At 41.2% G+C, this 21908-nt stretch overlaps 1 protein-coding gene across 2 annotated transcripts in view; it reads right to left on the minus strand.

Annotated features, from left to right (window-relative positions):
* The window catches only part of plxna2 (plexin A2), a 280254-nt gene that overhangs the window by 71508 nt on the left and 186838 nt on the right, over nt 1–21908 (minus strand). For both annotated transcript variants that reach the window (XR_005130735.1, XM_017694224.2), the window contains exons 13-14: nt 9059–9210; nt 600–717 (exon numbers count right to left, since the gene is read on the minus strand). Coding sequence is in view for 1 of the 2 variants with exons in the window: in XM_017694224.2 (XP_017549713.1) it covers nt 600–717; nt 9059–9210 (270 nt within the window). In the remaining variant the exon portion in view is untranslated. The remainder of the gene's footprint in view (nt 1–599; nt 718–9058; nt 9211–21908) is intronic.

Here is a 21908-nt window from a genome sequence, read left to right on the forward strand (position 1 = left end):
TGCTTATTATTATTTGCTTGTTTCAATCATTATTTCTTGCAAACAAAGCAAAATTATCTATATTATGTCTTCAGAAAATCTATTTTGAATAGAAAAAAATACTTAAAACAAGTTAAATCATCTAGAAATAAGTTGAATCATCTTGGAAAATTCTTACAATAATCTAAACAAAATCAAATGTTATTTAAACTACATTAATTTTTACTTGCCAAGATATTTTTGTAGTGTTCTGAAGAATTACATAAAGTGAAACACACAGGCTTCAAAAAATGTCTTGAACTAAGTGATCCATCTTAATATTTGGGAGCCTGCTTTCTTGTTGGGCTGAGGAAGGAACAATACGTTGATTTAATCAAGCTTAACTTTATGCAGAGTGAGGCAATGTTGGAATTTTGCATTTTGCTGCTACTCAAAGCTTCAAGTTTCATCTACCTCTGCAAAGTTCGCCCGTCTAAATGCATAACACTTTTCAGAGTCAAGATCTGTGAGCTCCCAAAAGTGCAGCTGCTAAAGTGCGAGTTCATGACACCAAAACAATAGCAAGTGCTACCACCTCTGCCTTGCATAATTCAGTGGCATGCTGGGAATTGAAGTCTTACCACGAAAGAGTAGAGCTGGGAAGAGCGGGCCTGCAGTTCAGGCTTACACTCGCCCACGCATAGCTGCACAGGGCCGGGCTTGGTGTCTTCTGGGGCCGCGTCCATCTCGCACACTATCCTAAAAGTAAGCACAAAATACACAGTATTGAATGCACTGCATCTATGATTCCGCTAAATAACCACCATTACTATCATTTTCAGCTGAGATTGTGTTATCCTGACCTACACATTGCTGTCTTGATGATCCATGAAGTCCACCATTAGTGAGTGATCAGTATCCTCTCTATTCCCTTGCTGATTTCCTGTCTATCACTGTCATTTTTCCTTTAAGGCCATTTTCTGCATACATTCCAACAGCACAAATTCCTTGTGTGAAGCTAAAGTGGGCAGCTTTGCACAATTTCACTGTGATCCCATACAGTCATAAATACAAGCCCTAATAGCACCATGGACCACTCCATGGGTTGTGCAAATCACAACGAGAAGCTGCAGCAGATCAATACTGCTTTATCGTACTGTCTGATCAGGTGTCACCCATGCCAGCAGGTAGCCAGATCAAATGACATAATAAAAATGCGGCGCTTATTGACTGACTCTTTGCAGGGAGTAGTAAAGAATGCAAGGCAATCACGATCGCTTTCAGCACGTGGGGGTCTGTGTTTGTGTTACCTCCCTGCTGTTTCAGTGATTTATGGCATGGAGGGATGCCAGCAAGTCTACAGCCAATGTATAGAGATATTTCCACTGGGTCAAATGACTACATGCAAATACAATGTCTTGTAGTGCGTTCCTAGGGGCATCTTCCTCGTAACGTCTCAGTTTACCTTGAGGCAGTTTCATGCAAATGGCTGAAAAAGTCATATATAAAAAAGGTAAACTCAAACAATTTAAAGTGTAAACTTTAAATTGTTTGAGTTTACCTTTTTTATATATGACTTTTTCAGCCATTTGCATGAAACTGCCTCAAGGTAAACTGAGACGTTACGAGGAAGATGCCCATAGGAACGCACTACAAGACATTGTATTTGCATGTAGTCATTTGACCCAGTGGAAATAACTTCTCTGAAACCATGTGCACAGATGCCTTGCATTCTGTACTACTCTCTCTAAGAGCCAATCAATGAAGTGTATATTTTTATTATGTCATTTAATCTGGCCACCTGCCTGTGGTACACCAACTACATGAAGCTGGAATCAGTGGATATTCACATTGTTTACACATGACTTCTCTTAAATAATCAATAAATGCATTTTTGCCTATTATCACTCACTATTTTATAATCACTATATCGTATAATAATATTAATAATAATGATGTGACTGAAGAGTTGTCTGCAGAAACATTTTAGTGGTACCTCATAGAAAAGTTTCAAAATGGTTTCTGGATGCATTATTAAGGGTTACGTCAGTGCGACAAATTGAAAAACCCCTAAAATATTTTCCAGGAAACTTACCAGTTGCCAAAGACCATGCAAAAATGGTAGTAGTTACAATTTGTTGATGGGACAAGACTTGGACACTTCATTCACTTTTACTGTGATCTTAGGCAGCACTGTGCTTTTTTACACATCGATAGAAAACAGAGTAGCATACAGAGGACACGATTCCAAACTAGATTGTAATGATTTAAACTGGGCATCACCAAGTCTCTCATCTTTAAGTCTCTCAGTGTATCGCAGTGGGATGTTAGGATGTTCTGAAGAGAGTTTAACTCTATGCCTTCTCTGATGAGTTCATGGAGCGGAGAATGCCCAGTCCAGCAGAGGCACCTGCAGCCCAGGTAAAGAACTCTCCTTACTTTATCGTGTGCACTTTTGACGGGCTCTGGCGCTGCTTCTCTCATTTCCTGCTGACACTCCTCCACGGCTCTATACAAATGAATTCACTCCAGCTCCGTCCCGCTCGGATTAAACTGCTGTCAGAGGGGTGCGGGGCTGACAAATCTCCCCCCTGCAGCCGGCAGCACGCCACGCATTTCAATTACAGCTGCCTCGGCCTGCCTCTGCCTACAACCCAACACAGAGCTGGGAGAAAGAACCAGCTTGGACACAAGCACTATTTATAGACCCCATGATACACACCCACACAAGCTCAGCTCACAAACTGCACTGTGTACTGGGTTGGGAGTCAGGGCCAACCTTCTGCATCTCCAGAGATTTGCTTTGAAATAAGGTCACAGTAGAAAGCCTGCCGAAGGTCAACAAATCTTGTGATTCACTCAGTTTAATAGGCCTCAGCACATCATATCAGCTGCACAGTACATGTAGCATTCACATTTCAGAACGTGTAAATAAGACTGCATTACCCAAGACATTACATTATTCAATGGTGGCTCATATTGTCCAATCAGAGTGTAGTGGGTACATAATTTCTGCTGCTTCTTTATTAGGTAAACATACTCTGTAGGACACAATATCTTTCACAGTCAATTGCAAACTATGTATGTTGTGCTCTTGTTTAAGCTGTACCTTTTTATGAGTTGTGACCAAAAGGTATGTGTTGGTTGGATGTTTTAACAGTTATAAATGCATTTTGAAACCCAAACCAGCCATTAGGGGTGTACTTTGTGTACTTCTGGTGCCAGTAGCAACGGAGCAACGGGGCAACGACCGCCTCCGGTGCTGTTGACCAGCAGGGTGCCGGTGGAAATTGGACTACTGTAAGTCGAAGACCATCAAAGAGGAGAGGAGGAAGGTGGGTTAGAAGGCAGCGAGAGAGAAGGAAAGGCAGGAGTGTGGAGGTTAGAGTAGGGACAATGACTGGTAAAGGCAGAGAGCTTGCAGACATGATGGAGAGAAGGAAGGTAGATATTCTGTGTGTCCAAGAGACCAGATGGAAAGGAAACAAGGCCAGGAAGATTGGAGGTGGATTCAAACTGTTCTATCATGGTGTAGAGAGGAAGAGAAATGAAGTAGGGATAATCTTAAAGGAACAGCTTGGGAAAAGTGTTCTGGATGTAAAGAGAGTGTCAGACAGGATCATGAGCCTGAAGTTGGAGGTTGATGGTGTAATTTTGAATGTGGTCAGTTCATATGCACCACAGGTTGGTTGTCAGTTAGAGGAGAAAGAGGAATTTTGGAGTAAGATGGATGAAGTGGTAGATGGTGTTCCTAGAGAGGAGAGATTAGTGATTGATGCAGAACAGAGGGGATGAAGAGGTGCTGGGTATGTATGGTGTGAAAGACAGAAAAGAGGAAGGTCAGATGGTTGTAGATTTTGCAAAAAGAATGGAAATAGCTGTGGTGAACACGTATTTTCAGAAGAGGGAAGAACACAGGGTGACATACAAAAGTGGAGGGAGGTGCACACAGGTGGATTATATCCTTAGCAGGAGATGCCACCTAAAGGAGATTGGAGATTGTAACGTGGTACCGGGGGAAAGTGTAGCAAGGCTGCATAGGGTGGTTGTCTGTAGAATGACATTAGAAACAAAGAAGAGGAAGAGAGTGACAGAGAAGACAGAGCCAAAGATTAGATGGTGGAAGCTGAAGGAGGAGGATGGTTGCAGGCAGTTCAGGGAAAAATTGCAACAGGCCCATGGGGGCAGTGAGGAGCTACCTGAGGACTGGGAAACTACAGCTAAGGTGGTGAGAGAAACTGGCCAGAATGTGTTGGGTGTTTTGTCTGGTCAGAGGAAAGAAGACAAGGAAAGTTGGTGGTGGAATGAGGATGAGGAAGTCCAGGAGAGTATTCAGAAGAAGAAGGAAGTAGGCAGGAGTACCGTGAGGCTAGTCGCATAGCGAAAATAATGGTGGCAAAGGCAAAGGCTCAGGCCTATGATGAGCTGTATGAGAGGCTGGACAGTACAGAAGGAGTAAAGGACTTGTATCGTTTGGCTAAACAGAGAGATAGAGCTGGAAAGGATGTACAGCAGGTTAGGCTGATAAAGGATAGAGAGGGAAATGTACTAGTGAGTGAACAGAGTGTTGAGTAGATGGAAGGAGTACTTTGAAGAACTAATGAATGAGGAAATCGAGAGAGAGAGGGGAGGACAACAGGGGGGAGAGATAGTGGATCAGGAAGTGCAGAGAATTAGTAAGGTGGAAGTGAGGGCAGCTTTAAAAAGGATGAAGAATGGAAAGGCAGTTGGTCCAGATGACATACCTGTGGAGGTATGGAGATGTTTAGGAGAGAAGGCAGTGGACTTTTTAACCAGGTTGTTTAACAAAATCCTGGAGAGTGAGAGGATGCCTGATGAGTGGAGAAGCAATGTACTGGTCCCCATTTTTAAGAACAAGGGTGATGTGCAGAGCTGCAGTAACTACAGAGATATGAAGTTGATGAGCCACACCATGAAGGTATGGGAAAGAGTTGTTGAAGCAAAGCTAAGGTGAGAGTTTCCGATCAGTGAGCAGCAGTTTGGTTTCATGCCCAGAAAGAGTAACACAGATGCAATTTTTGTTGGTAGAGAAGTACAGAGAAGGTCAGAAGGAACTACATTGTGTCTTTGTGGATCTAGAGAAGGCATATGATAGAGTGCCAAGAGAGGAACTGTGGTACTGTATGAGGAATATGTATGAGGATAGTGAGACAGTGGTGAGGTGTGCAGTTGGAGTGACAAATGGTTTCAAGGTGAAGGTAGGGTTACATCAGGGATCAGCTTTGAGCCCCTTCTTGTGTGCAATGGTGATGGAAAGGTTGACAGATGAGGTCAGGCAGGAGGCTCCATGGACCATGATGTTTGCAGATGACATTGTAATTTGTGGTGAGAGTAGAGAGCAGGTGGAAGAGAATCTGGAGAGGTTTGCACTGGAGAGGAGAGGAATGAAGATCAGTAGAGACAAGATGGAATACATGTGTGTGAATGAGAGGGAGGCAGGTGGAAAGGTAAAGAGGCAAGGAGTAGAGGTCGTAAAGGTGGATGACTTCAAATATCTTGGGTCAACCATCCAGAGCAATGGACAGTGTAGAAAAGAGGTGAAGAAGAAGGTGCAGGCAGGATGGAGTGGGTGGAGACGGGTGTCAGGGCTGATGTGTGACAGAAGGATAGCAGCAAGAGTGAAAGGGAAGGTTTACAAGATTTATGGTTTGGAGACTGTGGCTCTGTCTAAAAGACAGGAGGCTGAGCTGGAGGTGGCAGAGATGAAGATGCTGAGATTTTTGTTGGGAGGGACAAGGATGGACAAGATTAGAAATGAGCAGATCAGAGGGACAGTGAAGGTGGAGCAGTTTGGAGATAAAGCTTGAGATGGTTTGGACATGTGTTGAGGAGGAACAGTGGATATATTGGTCAAAGAATGTTGGAGATGGAGCTGCCGGGTAGAAGGAGAAGAGGTAGACCTCAGAGAAGGTTTATGGATGTAGTAAAGGTGGACATGGAGATGGTTGGTGTAAAAGTAGAGGAGGCAGTAGATAGGGCAAGATGGAGGCAGATGATCCGCTGTTGCGACCCCTAAAGGGAGCAGCCGAAAGAAGAAGAAGAAGAAATGCATTTTGAAACCCAGAAACACTATTAAAAACTACAAAAAACTATTAAAGCACAAGTTGTCAATTTTTTCATTCAACATTTTGGTGGCTATTAGATACAAGATGATTCAGTTACATTAGAAAGTGGAAAGTCAAAGAAAAGTAAGTGAAAACAGAAGTTCAGAAAAACTGGGTCTCCTAACAACCGTGATCTGGCAGACCACCCAAGCTGTCACCATCACAGAAACAGTACTTTAATCTTTCATCTTCACACACAGGAGAAAGTCAAGCTTCTTTAGATCTGAAGAAATCCACATGTGTTTCTGCACATCCATACACCGTGAGAAGACAAATCAATGCTATAGGGGTGTCACACCTCCTTCCGGCCTGGATAGAACTACAGCTGAAACAACCGCCTCCAACTGCGTTTACCAGAACCCCTTGCTCCCTCACATGACTTAGGATATTCATCTAAACAGTTGCTTTGCATAACAAGCAGAGTGAAGACAGAAATAAATGACATCAAATTCCAATATTTGCAGCAAAGATTCATTTGGGAATATATATGCTTATCAACTGCACATAATGCTGTCTTTCTTTGGGCATGATTGCTGCTTCGAGAGTAGCTCTTCTTTATCTGCTGTCTATACATATCACAGTATGCTGTTTACACGACCATTTGGATAATCTAGTAACTGCCAAAATCAGATCATTTATGTGTTTTTGTGCATAGACTGCATACACTTTTAAATGGTTTCTGTGTGTTCTAATTGGGTAGGTTTACAACTCAGGAATGGGCAAATCAAGGGAATATATGTATATATATATATAAATATATATACCTATATATATATAAATATATATATATTTAATAAGGATGTAGTTTTAATGCCTTCCTCCTGTAGCAGTGCTGTTTTAGTGCAGGAAAAAGGCACAGTTGAGTTAAGGTAACGACCACATGGAGAGCAGAATGGGAGGTATATATCTGTCCAAAGAGCAATGCTTCATTCTTAGTACACCACAATGTATGAGCCCCTAGTGGCTGGTATTCTTGTTCTCTCAATTCTCTCTCCCGCTATCGCTCTTGCTCTATTCCAGGTCTTTTTGGGTCAGCCAGAAGACTGCAGGGTGAGCATGAGTGTGAAGAGAAGCCTATTTAAGGCTGAGTGAACTGTGGTTCAGTAAAACAGACCAGTATGTAGGTGACCGGAACAGCATGTGCACCACGGTAAACAGAGGAAGCATCAGGGTACTGTTTTCTAGAGTAGGGTCAAATTTAAACAAGTAAACACAAAGAGATGCTGAAGGATCACAGAAGAGTACTGCTAACAACTGACTGGTGACACCCTGAAACGTAATTTCTTGGCCAAAACCTAAATTTTGGACATGCTGAACCAAAAAAAAAAAAATTTCAAGAACAATGTTCAAAGAGTATTGCACCCTCAAAAACAGTGACTAAAAATTATGTCTCTAATGCCCCTTGAAAAAATTGTGAACTAGATTGCGGTCAACATTTTCACTGTTAATCTTCTGTTAATCTTCTGCTCAAACTGTTTAAATTTTCAGAATAACTGATGAAGTTCATTGGCATAAAATTTTTTATTAAGTCTGATATTTTGATACCTGATCAAATTTAACCTTTTCTGGTCACTTTTTTTTCCTGTTCAGTCCATTTTTTAGCCAAAAATTTCAGTGACAGAAATATGGTGCATCTTCACAATCCACACACAAATGTGCTCTTTCATAGTAACTGGGGCAAAAGTGGGGTCAGTGTAACAGAATATTGACAAAAAAAAAAAAGATTTTTAAATGTAAAACCAAGTTGGACATTGTTGTATTGTTCTGTTTTTGCAGTATTGCCTAATAGGCACATATAAATTGCTGGCACAGGGATTATTTGCAGAGGTCTGCAAGGGGAGGGTTAACTAGCCGTTCAGCAAAATTAAACGAGTAAACACAAACAGATGCTGAGGGATCATGGAAGGGTAGGGGGTAGTATGAGGTGGATAGCTATCCTGCAGACAGAGGCTAGCCAGGTCTGCCCTCCTTTCTAATTAGGCCTTTTTTCTGCTCAAGAGGGTCTGCGACTGCTGTCAACAGGGATACCGTCCATCATAAGTTGTTTGTAGTGCCTTTGTGAAGATGTTCCTGTGTGAAGAGAGAACTGCCAGCAGGTTCACTGGAGCAGAGCAGAATCCCATGAACACCCCTTATGAAGCAGATCACATGTCTTACTGTTATGACAACTCTAATTGGATGCCTTTGGTCCTGGTTAGTGTACAAACAATGCTGTTTTAGAGTGGATGAGAAAGAGCAAGTGTTCTTTGAAACAGATCCTCTTTCTGCTCAACATTATGGTTAATGTAGGACATGCCTTTTTTCCAGCACATTCTATTTTGAGATGAATTAAAGATAAAAGCTAAACTAGATTATTTTTTTTTTTGTCTAAATATTAAACAGTTTGTTTCATTGACATATAGGGATATTCATGAATATTCTGGGAATTTTCTCTTACTGGTCTGGCTGCACATTCACAGCAGGATTTCAGACTTATTTTAGTGCTGAACTCCTAGGGATCTTATTTTACAGAGCAAGAATATCAGCCAGTATTTTTGTTAATTTGGGCAAAAATTAAACAGCGTTTAATAATATTAGTTACCAACTGCTATGACTGTCAATTACTGACTTTGAAATAATTTCTCAAATATCTCAAATAATCCAAACATTGTAGCACAGTGAGTGGAGTTTAGCATTTTTTCTGGTTTTATTGGTTTATTGATTTAATTTGGTATTAATTTTCATCAGCTCCCTCACATTCCAATAACATTACATTCCCGTAACATGTAACCCTCAAGGTTAGGTCTGGGTGCATTTTATGCTTAGCCGTCTCTAGAAAAGCTGTCATATGAAGCAACGTATTATATGCTCAGAAGTGAATTTTTTTCCCCCCATTTCAGGTATCTGATTGTTATAGTATAAAATAAGGTTTTCAGTAATACTGGTAACTCTGTAGGCCCTCTGTATCTGTTTGGTCAGATTATTTAAGGACTTACTGTTCGGCAATGATGTAACCATCCTCTTTTGGGGTACACGGGACTCCTGCAACCTGCACATTATCCACCATCTCTGAGAAGGACAGGCCCAAGTTGACCCCGTGGATGGTTACTCTTGTGCCCCCTTCCGGAGGTCCGGCTACTGGGGTCACCTGTATGGAAAGCAGAGAAAGAGAGATTCGTTTTCAACTGACTTTTTAATATAGGTTTGCCTTGTCCAGCATGAATTAAATGATGCAAATAGAGAGAGGAAATTTTTTTTTTATATATATACACAATATATATATATATATATATATATATATATATATATATATATATATATTATAAACCTTAAACCTTGCTAAGGCATAAACCTTGCTAAGGGCATTAAGGTTCTAGAAAGCAGTCTGTGGCAGATCTGCATGCCATTGGCAAGAGTGATAAATCAAACATGAGGCCATATCAGTAGTTAGTGCTGCCCACCTTCTCATAAAAGACAATATGGAGGCACAGCACGACCTTGGCTCTGAGTGGCACATATCCTTCTGTGCCGTTAAAACCCTCAAGAGCCTCAGTGCTGGCACTTTTCCAGAGAGAAAAGGCAGATTTTCCAGAAAAAGAGAGAGAGACAGAGAGACAGAGAGAGATGCAGAGAGACTTGGAGAGAAAGACTTGTGCACAGCAAAGCCCACTACATACACAATCAATAAACCATTAGTGGGCAGGCACACAAAAGTAAAACCGATACGACCACTGTCCCTGGCCATAGCCTCTCGCTCATCTGAGGTTAGTGACGCAACTATGTCCCCAGCAGAACTGACCCTAAATGGCCCAAGTGAGACCACTGCATTGTACTCTGAATCTAGTGGACATTAATTGCTTAGGATGTAAAGTAAGTGTGCCACTGCACCACCGGAGGGCAGGAATACATGAATCTTTTATTGCTGCTTGGGCATGCAGGGCCAGGAAGGCAAACACAGTGGTTAAAAAAGATAAAGAGAATGCAATGCTAAATATATCCACATCAGACCGGGTCTGCCACAATTGGAATTGACTTTTGGTGGTTTATGTAAGCAGGCATAGGGATACAGGACTCACAGAGACAGGGCCAGCCTGAGTTGTGTGTGTCATTTTACAGCACATAGCTGAAGAGACTGCACCATGACTAATGGAAGATGTGTCTGTCAAGATGCAGATGAAGTTCCCTATCTCCTCTTGTGGAAGCCCAAAGCATCAAAGGAAAACTTTAAACTGAGCGTGGCTCAGCTATGTAGCTGACTGGCCATGGGCACAATTATAGACAAGGGTACAACACTTTGAGCATCTTATGCCTGCTTTGAGGAGACAGTTGTCTGACCAAGCAGATGGTTGTAGCGACTAACAATGGACGTATTCCCCCGGAGAGCTTGGAAGGCTGCAATAGTGGTACTGCAATTTCACCCTCATTAACAGAGACTCTCCCGGTTCCGGCCTACAGACAGTGGCATACAGGCTTTTCAACAGAATCTTTATGCTTCTCACACTTCTGAGGGTAGCCCATCCCCTGAGGTTAAGTGAGAAATGTGCATGAGTGCACACTAGGCATTCTCAATATACAGTATCCGCTGCCAAAACATGTGAAGACATTTTTATTATTATCATTTCGATATTGGATTTACAGCCAGCAACTCTGTAAACTCTCTAAAAGTCCTACTCCTACTCACACAAAAGCACAGAGGCCAGCGTGTCTTGACTGTGTGTATGCATGTATGTGTGTGTGTGTGTTTGTGAGTGTGTGTGTGTTTGCGTGCGCGCACGCACGCGCATGTGTGTGTGTATGTGTAAGGCGTGGAGTCTCATTCTCCATGCAAGTGTGTCTTGTGGATTACTGTGTAATCCTGTTAAGAAGACAGCCACTACCCGCCTGCCTGTCATACACTCAAAAGAGGCTAACCTCCCCCAACCTTCACTGCCTTTTGCCTACTGGTCAGAAAGGCAGGGGGTTACTGGGACATGGATAAACTGGAAGAAGCTGCTGATTGTAATATCCTCCATAAACAGAGTCCGATTTAGCACACAGAGAGCCCAGTGGGGGGCTGACCTACATGGGGAGAGAGAGAGCAATCCTTTGCGTTCTAAACCCCAGGACGCCCTCTGGAAGAGGGGAGAGGATGATGCGAAGATGGAGGATGCTGGGACCCTAGCGTGAACTGTGGAGAGGCAGAATGGAAGAAGCTAGGCATGCATGAGTGTGTGCACCTTTATTCAGGCTTTAACACTCAAGAGCATGGCAATGCACTGGATGGCAAATGGTGAGAGTAGAGGGTTTGTGAGGGTACAACTTTACTGCTTCTCGTCAAATTTAAAAGAAAAAAGCTTTTTAGCATCTCAGAGGTGCTTATTTTTGCATTTGTTTACATTCAGCTGTAAAGTGCCTATATCATGAAAAAAATGGTTTATAAAGTATGTAAACATTGTCAGGGTTTAAAAACTATGCGCAGAGCCAAGTGTCAGCTGGAGTGGCATAAAGCATATAATCAGTGGCTCTGGAACTCTGAAGCAAACCTGGCAGTTTGATAACAAATCTGGGTTTGGTGAATAACAGGAGAACACTACGTGCCCAAATGCAAATGCATAGCGCCAACTATAAAGTCTGATGGAGGGTGAGTGATGTTCTAGGGCTATTTTTAATGATTTTGGCCCCTTATTCTAGTAAATGGAGTTCATAATGCTACAGCACACAGTGACATTCTAGAGAACTGTGTGCTTTGAATGTTTTAATAACACTTTGTGGCAGGCCCTTGAGTGTTATAAATCCTTGGAATGATATGTAAATGTGAAATACGGCTTTTTGCTCAACATCAATCCCTGGCCCTTACATGTTCTTGCATCTGAATCAAAACAAATCGCTGCGGCCATGTTACAAAAGCCTTCCCAGGAGAGGAAATACTGCTGTAGCAGCAAAAGAGGGACAAATTCTATAGCAATGCCCATAGGTGTAGAATGAAATGTCCAACAAGATGTTCTGATTCATACATATTTCTGGGCAACGCATCAGGTTAACCAAAAGTGCCTGTTTAATTCCACCTGGTTGGAAATGCAGGATATGGCCCCTTTAATTTGTGCTATAGAAAGATCCTTGTCCTTTGTCCTTGAGGTAAAACAGTGCTATGCTGCTTCTGTAGTCCTTAGATGCAGAGCAAGAGACAGAGAGAGACTCTATGGAATACAGGGGGGGTAATATCATTTCATTCCTCTGCTAATTCTGCCACTGACATCAGGAACAGAAAGCTTGCCTGAGAAAGAATAGAGGCTAATGTTTTACACCAGCATAACTGAAGATATATTTCTGTCCCTCGAGAATTCTCTCACTCTCGATTAGCCACATATAATAAGAGACTTGTATTGGCAACAAAAGGAAAAGAATGAAATGATTTGTTTCTCAGGCCAGGATGGCATTTTTTACAGTGTTTCAGGCATGTCCCATTTTCTTGCTGAAAAGCACTTTATGGCCTTGATAAAATCCCGCTTATGACTTGTTATTTGCTGCATTAACTCCACACTAAACGATTTTATTTGCTTTTAACTGCCACGGTGGCCAGCTGAGATAAAGGGAGGGGGGGTAGGGGGCGGAAGAAAAGAAGGATCTAATGTTAAATTTCTGCCAACCAGGAAACTCTTTCAGCAGTGCAGGATGAGAGAGGGAGAGGAAAGGAGTGGTGAGAGAGGCATTCTGTTTGGGGAGCAAGGGTTTTTTGGATGAGCGAGTTTGACTTAATACTTGCCTGCAAATAGACTCGCGAGTCCATGCTGGATGGCATTGTCACAGTAATGCTATGTTTGTGGCTGTGAGGGGAGCAGGGCTTCAATCAGGGCAATATGATTTATTTATTTTCATTTCAAAGTGGACTTCTTTTCTTCCTGAGAGCAAACTATATGTGTGTGACAGAGTTGGGTATGCAGTTTGAGCATGCATGTGCAAGCAGAAGTCATCCTACATCAGCATTTGTGAAGCTGAAAGTCTTTGAGAAAGTGCAAGGGTGTGCAAGGTAGTTACTAAATTAAGCCAGGTTGTTAGGGTTCATGAACTGTAAGGTCAAATGAAGAATGTCCATATGGGTGCTTTAAAGGCAGGATGAGGCAGGTATTTCACGCATACATTAAATTAGCTTTTGAAAATCTAGCATTTGCCATACACTGAAATACACTGCTCATTAAATATTTCTGTATAATGTATTATTTTTACTGCTACTTTTCACTGAAGGAAACTGCAATATTTGTCAGCCTAATCTCAATCTGTAGCATCTGCAGCATATGTTTAAAAAATCACAGTAAAAAGAAAACTTGCTGACTTGAAACCACGTACAACAGAAGCCAATGTCCAGATATTGAAGTAAGTGTTTTAAATGTACAGTACATTAGCATATTTTGTATATTTTACACTACTCAGCTTCAACAAAGTGTTGGGATGTTTAACAAAAGTGTTGCACTGAAACTGAAAATCAGGACACGCTGAAAGAAAAACTGAAAAAAGCTGCCAATAAACAAAAAACTCACAAAACAAACAGGCTCAATACCTTTAAGTGCAACCAAGGTTGAATTTTTTGCTCCTGGACAACAGCTATTGTCTATTTTGGAAAAGTAAAAGTAGCATGGGGAGCTTGATCACTCCATTCAGAAGCTGAAATGTTGAGTTTCTCCACATTTAACTAGGATATTTGTAGCACAGATTCAACTGCTTTTGGAGGTTCTGATCTTTTTATTTGAAAGATAGATATGCTCGAATTGGTTTACTGTCATCTGAATAAATTGCAAGAATAAAGCATGTTCAATGTGTAAAGCCTTTTAAGGCAGGACTTTTGTTGACTGTTCTTTCAGTTTTGGCAAAGAAAAATAGCAAGATCTAAACAGTTTTATATTTACTGTGTGTTAGGTTACATAGTAAATGCCCTTGACTGTATATGAGTGTAGCTTAGTGCATCTTATCACAGATCAAGAGGTTTTCAGTTTAAACCTGGGAGCCACAAAAAAATAAAACATTTAGGCTATGAAACAAAATGATTTGGTATAAAAATACATTTATATGGTTGGTACAGCATAGTGGGTAACATTGCCCTCCATGTGGCATAATGATTTTTTTGTTGTCAACAACAAGCTACACCAATAAGAGTCCATGGGCAATAATCTGAACAACAGAATGGTCTACCTCTGTAAAATGATTACATTTTAAGTCAGCCTGGACAAACACGTCTGCCAAATGCTTGCAGCATAATAAAAGTAAAGTTATTGCAAGCCTGATCAGTTACTTAATATTTTATCATTTTTTAAAAAGGTAGGCATCACCAAGCTTTTGACTGCCAGTGTCTTAATCTAAATATTTCCCCTCCCAAATAGTTCCCTAATTACTCACTCATAATATTCTCACATATTTTTTTCAATTTCATTTGCTGGATTTACTATTAAGTCATTTATATTCATATACTTCCTTTTTAGTATATTGTACAGAGCACTAAGCGCCAAGAGTAATCAACTCTTTCCGTGACTCAGGAACATGCAAGCAGGGCGGAAGCTGTCTGCTGCAAATGAACAACGCCGACCCCAGCTCTCCCAGCATGCCTTTCAAGTGCCTGTTTTATTCCCAGCTTCATTTGATGCCCGTCCCTCTCCTTTTAACAAGGCCTTAAGCTTCTTCAATATTAATGGGGCTTCTTCGGAGGAGGGATGGCACGTTCTTAACGGAAGTATTAATTATTCATGACATTCATCCTCTTGTAGGCAGCACCGCTAATATCTATGTATGTATACAAATCAGCTTATGAATGTTGAGTTCGGTCTCAGCAGCCGTAAACAAAAACACAATTAAGAACAAAAAAAGCCGTGAGGGAAGCTGTAGCTCTTGAGGAAAACTCTGAAGCCTGAGAGCCAGATAAGGATTGGGATTTCAGACAATCATAAAAAGAAAGTGCATTAAAAATGAATCGAGGGAGAGTTTTTTCCCTGACTAATGTTGCTTTGAAAGTGCCGCTGCTGTTCTTTGTGCTGTAGATTTGTGTGTACACGCGTGTGTGAATTCAGTAAAGGAAGCAAATGTATAGAGGAACTGAAGGTGTGTATTCACATGCTGTAGATTTTCCAGTGAGACAATTATGTGTGAGGCTGTCTTTGGTGAAAACATAATAAAGCCTTTTCAATTTTACTGACATCAGCTTGGACACCGAACTTCTTTAATATAGCCCTAACCCTTTAATATAGATGCAGAAAAGGCTATTTCTGCATATTTATCTATTTTTCAACATTATGAATAAGATTTCTCAATGCTGTTGCATTTATTTTGTTATGGGAATAACATGATCCATCATGATACAAAGCCAAAAATTCATAGTCATTTAATTTGTTTCTCACAAACTAGAATTTTCAGCAAGGAGACATATGAACAGGAATAAGCTTCACACTTCAGTCAACTTGCATTGCTACTCCAGAAACAAATCAATAAAAAGCCCGTTGTGAGTTTAATTCTGAATATGTGCTCATGATTGTTCAAAACTATCACAGTAAAAAGCAGTCCTAATTCATTTTTACATAGCCATTTTCCAAACTTATTCTATTCTTTAGAATTCAACAGGCTAATTTAGTTACTGCCTCAAAGACACATGTTGTTATTGTCCAAAGAAAAACAAGTTTTTGTAATATGGTAACATTACAGGAGAGGGCAAAAACCTTCTTCACTTTTAATATAGGTTAATGTAAAGAGATTTTACTCCATGTAGTTTTGGAGCATTTCGATGGGTCCTTTAATCATGACATGTTTACACAATGTAAAAGGCATCTGCTAAGCTCAAATTACATCGAAAACTAAAAATCACAAACACGATTTTTTTTCTTTGGACAGAGATTAACTCTATGTCTGATTAGCTGCTGTATTATACCTCATTCAAGAAGCAGTCTTATATTGTAGCTTCAATATAAATGGGTGGGGCTGTTATCGGAATGGGTAGATATGTGTAAATGTTTTGGTTTTCATCACAGAAACAGTGAATTATGTTGTGAAGCAGTGAAATATGCTGTCTTTGCAGCTTAGTTTCTGTAAATAGATAGAGTAAATAGATACAATCTGTGTACAGATTGAGGAGCAAAGGTATGCTGTGAAACTTATTTTTAATTTAATACTACAGCATATATATATATTTTTTTCAAAAAACTACAATGAACTACAAAGAATACACAATACACACCCTTTAAAGTGGACAAATAAAAAGTCTTTGAATATATCAGTAAGGTTTAAATCATTCTGTGCTTTTTCCTGGCCACTCTCTCTCCCTAGGGTCTCTCATACCCTCTAACCCTTTCCATTGCTGCTGTGACTGCACATTTTTCTTTTTGTTCCCTTTTTTTGTTCACTGTCTTTTTCTGGTGCCCAAGCTGTAGTTCCAGAGTGCTGTATGTGGAATAAAATGAAAGCATAGTGCAGATCAAATACACACATGAACACACACCACACACACACACACACACAGAGATCAATGTCAGAAATAACTGCAGGCAAACAGCAATAACGTCCCTATATTAAAGATTTCTGCTCAGTTCAGAGGCAAGACGTGCCGCCAAAAGTGAAGTGTCATAAATGTAATACATGAATGAATCAATGAGAATGAATGACACCATCATGCTATTAAAACACTTGAGACATCACTTTGCCCTCAGATGAATGAGCTTCGCAAGTTAATGTAATTTGAAAATAAAACAATCATTTGTAGTTAAGACTGTTATTTAACCATGGTAAACAGTTAAACCAGGTTCAAAGATCATTAAAAGCTGTTTGTAGTGTACATCTTTGATTTGTCTGCAAATAGTAAGAAAGAACAGAATTATAAATGTTATATGGACTTTACAAGCTGAGTTGTGGTTGCTTAGCCTGATGTTTTTTTTCTCCAAAGCCATTCATGATAGTGAAAAGATTTGAATGTATCTTTGCTTGATGCTAACTCAGTAGACTACTGTCCAAAGTGCATCAATGAACGTATTAGCTGCACATTAGGCTAACATAAACTAGATTGCAAAATTAAAGGTTTCTGTTTTTTATTTTGCCAGTGACTTGTGAGTGAAATTTCCAAACAATTCTAACCCTGACCGATAATTTCCAGATCCAAGTACAACACTAGTCACCATCACTACAACTCCAAACTGCCAGCGTAAATAAGTTAGCCCTTCTATTAATATGAAAGAGATGGAAGACTGAAAAGACGCTGACAAAATACTTCACTTTTAAAGACAGTATTGCTCACTTTGCAAAGTATTTTTTAATACTGCTCAATTCAGTTCAATTTTGTAATCTCAAAGTTGGTACTGTAACTACAGTGTGGAAAGTTTAAAGTGTAAAAACATATTTTGCATAGTGCCCTGAGTTGTATATGAATTTTATTCAGGGAGGCACAATTATTACATAATCACTGAACCACAACCATTTGTGAAGATCAGTTATTTGAGATGATTGCAATTATTTAAGCTGTCTGAAATAATTTTCCATAATCATTAGATTTCACAGTCAAATTATACCACAACAAGGAATTGAGTGAATTGAGTGTGTTGGGTGCTATGGGACATCCAGAGGGCAGTTTGTTTACTAATTATATAGCTAAATCTATATGCATGTATGCAGGTGACAGTGGTTTATATTTATATTTTCCCTCTCTAGAAAAAAAAATAGCTTTTCTGTGATGGAAAAATGTAGATTCTGTGTGATAGAAACAGTTTAGCATATATAAATTCAAGTCAGTGCAACCAATAGTAGCTACTAAGTATCAACAGCTAGAAATCAAGACAGCTAATCAATCATTTTGGCCACTTTAGGCTTGTACTTTAATAGTTGCAAACAATTAACAAGAAAAGACAATCACAGTTACATATATGGCAATTAATCGTGAGCTAAAAATTTCATGCACGTGACAGGGATACTGAAATAGTCAAGATAGTGAACTGCCCCATTAAAAAATGGAAAAAACTAACAAAAAAAAGAATTCTTTCCACTTCACTATGGCTGTTACAGAGTCACCTTTACTTACCCTTCTACACTGAAATGAAATCTGCCTCATAGCTGTTAGCTTAGCTCTGACAGCTAGTCTCCCTCACTCAAAAAAAGGCACTACAGTAAATCAATTAGCGGAGCCATTGACTTTACTTTTTAATTGGCTAGTGTGCATGGGGCCGGATCGTGTGTCAAGCTGGACGGGAGTAGCCAATGAGTCAATGGGCAGATTCTGCACTGGGCCAGACCCAAAACACAGCCCAGCCATGCGTTACACACACTAATTATACACCATGTCTTACTCTCTCCCTGAACACACATACACACACACACACGCTGAGAGACACACACACACACAGTGTTTTAGTCCCAGTGAGAGTAGAATAGAGCTCCTCTTTCTGCTCTCAGCTTCAGAATAGCTGCATCAATAAGCTCAGCTCTGTCAAACCACAGGCTGTAACATGAGCAGGGCTACATCTTTACTACAGCCCTGAGTATGTGTGTAAGTGAATGTGGATTGTGCCTTTCTTCAGGTCTATACTATATATATGTATATGCTGAGTTGATGCAGACAAGCTTGAGTAAGAGCTGCATCACAGAAAGGATTCAGGAAGATTTATAGTGTGATTCACTGGACATCTGCAATACGAGAAATGTCTTCACACAAGGATAGAGTTTCACTGCTGCGGTCTTAAGGTCTGTGACTGCAACCTGGTGTGCTGGCCAGAACTTCTTGCCCTTGTAGTTAGACTGAAGGTGAATGCACACTATGTCTGCCTCCTCAAACACACACACACACACACACACACACACACACACACACACACACACACACACACACACACTTAGACCACTCAATGAAATAAAATACCAGCTGCTCTCCCCCTGCCCTGAGAAGCTACGATCCCCCCCTCAGGGTGAATGACGATCACAAAGAGGTTGTTATATCTTGTTTCAAACTGCATCATATACACAACCTTTATCAATAGATATATCAACAGCGTGCCTGAAAAAAAGTACAATGCATGGTATAGTCTTGCCCCCAAAAATGTTATTATTTCTTTTAGTTGCTAGTATCTTTAGTTTTCTTCTTTAGGCTGGCTTTACAAACAGATGCACGTTACGAGTTGCATGCAACATATCTTGGCAGTTACATGACGCATGTACATATGCAAGCTGTAACACATGCTACTGCTCCACCAATGAACCAAATCAGCAGCTTGAAATTTGTGATACATCGTATAGTTCTCGGCGTATGAAGTCATCTGTGATGTGTTATTTATATTTGTACACTGTGGCATTTTTTTCCAACTGCTATTGGCATTCTTTTTTATATATTTCTATTATCATCATTCTAATGCACAGTTAATGTTTCTTTGCTAAATTTAACATATTGAAAAAAGTAAGACATAGTGGCCTGTGCATGCCATTTATGTTTTGCTTTTTCCAGTATGGTACAGGAAAATATTATATTATATTATTATATTTAAGTTTGTTCCCTTGGTTAACTTATTTTTTCCTTAGAAATTCAACAAAATGTGTAATTTGACTGGAAGTGTCCTGTTCTCAACTGAAGCGCCTTGCTTAGATTGACAGGCTAAACTCCTCTCCAATAACCACACGAACAAGAGATTCCAGTATATCTCTGTTTACTGAAGGCACTTGGAGTAGGGTAAAACTGAGAAAGAAATCCACATAATTCTCTGTCACATTTTAAGCCCAGAAAAGGACAGCATCCCCACTCCAGGTAAGGGAAAAGGACTTGCCCCAGGTAAAGGAGTTTAAGTATCTCGGGGTCTTGTTCACGAGTGATGGGAAGAGGGATTGTGAGACCGGCCACAGGCTGGGACAGGCGGCAGCAGTAATGCGGTCACTGTACCGGTCTGTAGTGGTGAAGAGGGAGCTGAGCCATAAGGCAAAGCTCTCTGTTTACCGGTCAGTCTACATCCCAACCCTCATCTATGGTCATGAGCTGTGGGTAATGACCAAAAGAATGAGATTGTGAACACAAGCGGTGGAAATGAGCTTTCTTCGCAGGGTGGCGGGCTATACTCTATTTGATAGGGTGAGGAGCTCGGCAATCTGGGAGGAGCTCGGAGCAGAGCTGCTACTCCTCCGAATTGAGAGGAGCCAGCTGAGGTCGTTAGGGCATCTGCTTTGGATGCCCCCTGGATGCCTCCCAGGGGGGGTTTACCAGGATAAGACCCCGGGGTTGTCCTAGGACCTGCTGGAGGCTTGGGGTCCCTGGGAAAGAGCTGGAGGAAGTTGCAGGGGACAGGGTCATCTGGGATTCTCTGCTCTCCAACTGCTACCGCGACCCTATCTGGATTAAGCGGTTAACGACGACGATGATGATGATTTTAAGTCTGGAAACATGGTGGAATACAACAGTATGACTAATGATAACATCAATAATCAATCTACTAAATCCACCTTTATGTCTGCACAAACTTCACAAATGCTTCCTGATGAACATCTGTTACAATCCCCAAGGGCCAGTCATTTCTCTAAGACTGCAAATCCTGCTAGAGAACCACACTTCCAGGTCAGGTCTGTTGAACTGCGCCATTGTTGCCTGGATCCAGAATCCTGGAAGTTGCCACCTGGAAGAGGATAAGGCCCCCTTTCTGGGTGAGTAGGGTAGCTGGAGTGAGTATGAAAGGATCCAAAGGGTCAGTCAACACCGGAACTAATGGTCTGTTTTTGGCAATGGCGGGTAACCTCTGCCAGGAAGGTTGTGAGCACCTCAATAGTGAGTTTGGTTTACCCCATTTGCTGTAACATGGAATCCAGAATTCTTTGTGTGATGTCTATCATTCTTTCTGAGACTCCTCCCATATGGGAAGAGTGGGGAGTGTTGAACGTCCATGTATAGCCACGTTCTGTGAGGAACCTGTTCACCTCTGAGAGCAAGGAATCTCCTTAAGGCAACTATAAAGCTAGAAGAGTCCATGGACTCCACAACCTCGATTTGGATGGCCCTAATGCTCAAACATGTAAAAAGCACAGCTCACCGCTTAATTTCAGCATGGCCCCCTCTAGTCCTATGTGCAGATACAGACCAGGGCCCAAACAAATCTAAGCCCACATGAGTAAAGGGGGGATCCATGCTCAGCCTGTCAGAATTGAGAGGAGCCAGCTGAGGTCGTTAGGGCATCTGCTTTGGATGCCCCCTGGATGCCTCCCAGGGGGGGTTTACCAGGATAAGACCCCGGGGTTGTCCTAGGACCTGCTGGAGGCTTGGGGTCCCTGGGAAAGAGCTGGAGGAAGTTGCAGGGGACAGGGTCATCTGGGATTCTCTGCTCTCCAACTGCTACCGCGACCCTATCTGGATTAAGCGGTTAACGACGACGATGATGATGATTTTAAGTCTGGAAACATGGTGGAATACAACAGTATGACTAATGATAACATCAATAATCAATCTACTAAATCCACCTTTATGTCTGCACAAACTTCACAAATGCTTCCTGATGAACATCTGTTACAATCCCCAAGGGCCAGTCATTTCTCTAAGACTGCAAATCCTGCTAGAGAACCACACTTCCAGGTCAGGTCTGTTGAACTGCGCCATTGTTGCCTGGATCCAGAATCCTGGAAGTTGCCACCTGGAAGAGGATAAGGCCCCCTTTCTGGGTGAGTAGGGTAGCTGGAGTGAGTATGAAAGGATCCAAAGGGTCAGTCAACACCGGAACTAATGGTCTGTTTTTGGCAATGGCGGGTAACCTCTGCCAGGAAGGTTGTGAGCACCTCAATAGTGAGTTTGGTTTACCCCATTTGCTGTAACATGGAATCCAGAATTCTTTGTGTGATGTCTATCATTCTTTCTGAGACTCCTCCCATATGGGAAGAGTGGGGAGTGTTGAA

The sequence above is a fragment of the Pygocentrus nattereri genome, chromosome 9, assembly GCF_015220715.1.
Source record: "Pygocentrus nattereri isolate fPygNat1 chromosome 9, fPygNat1.pri, whole genome shotgun sequence".
In the NCBI taxonomy this organism is placed as follows: Eukaryota; Metazoa; Chordata; class Actinopteri; order Characiformes; family Serrasalmidae; genus Pygocentrus; species Pygocentrus nattereri.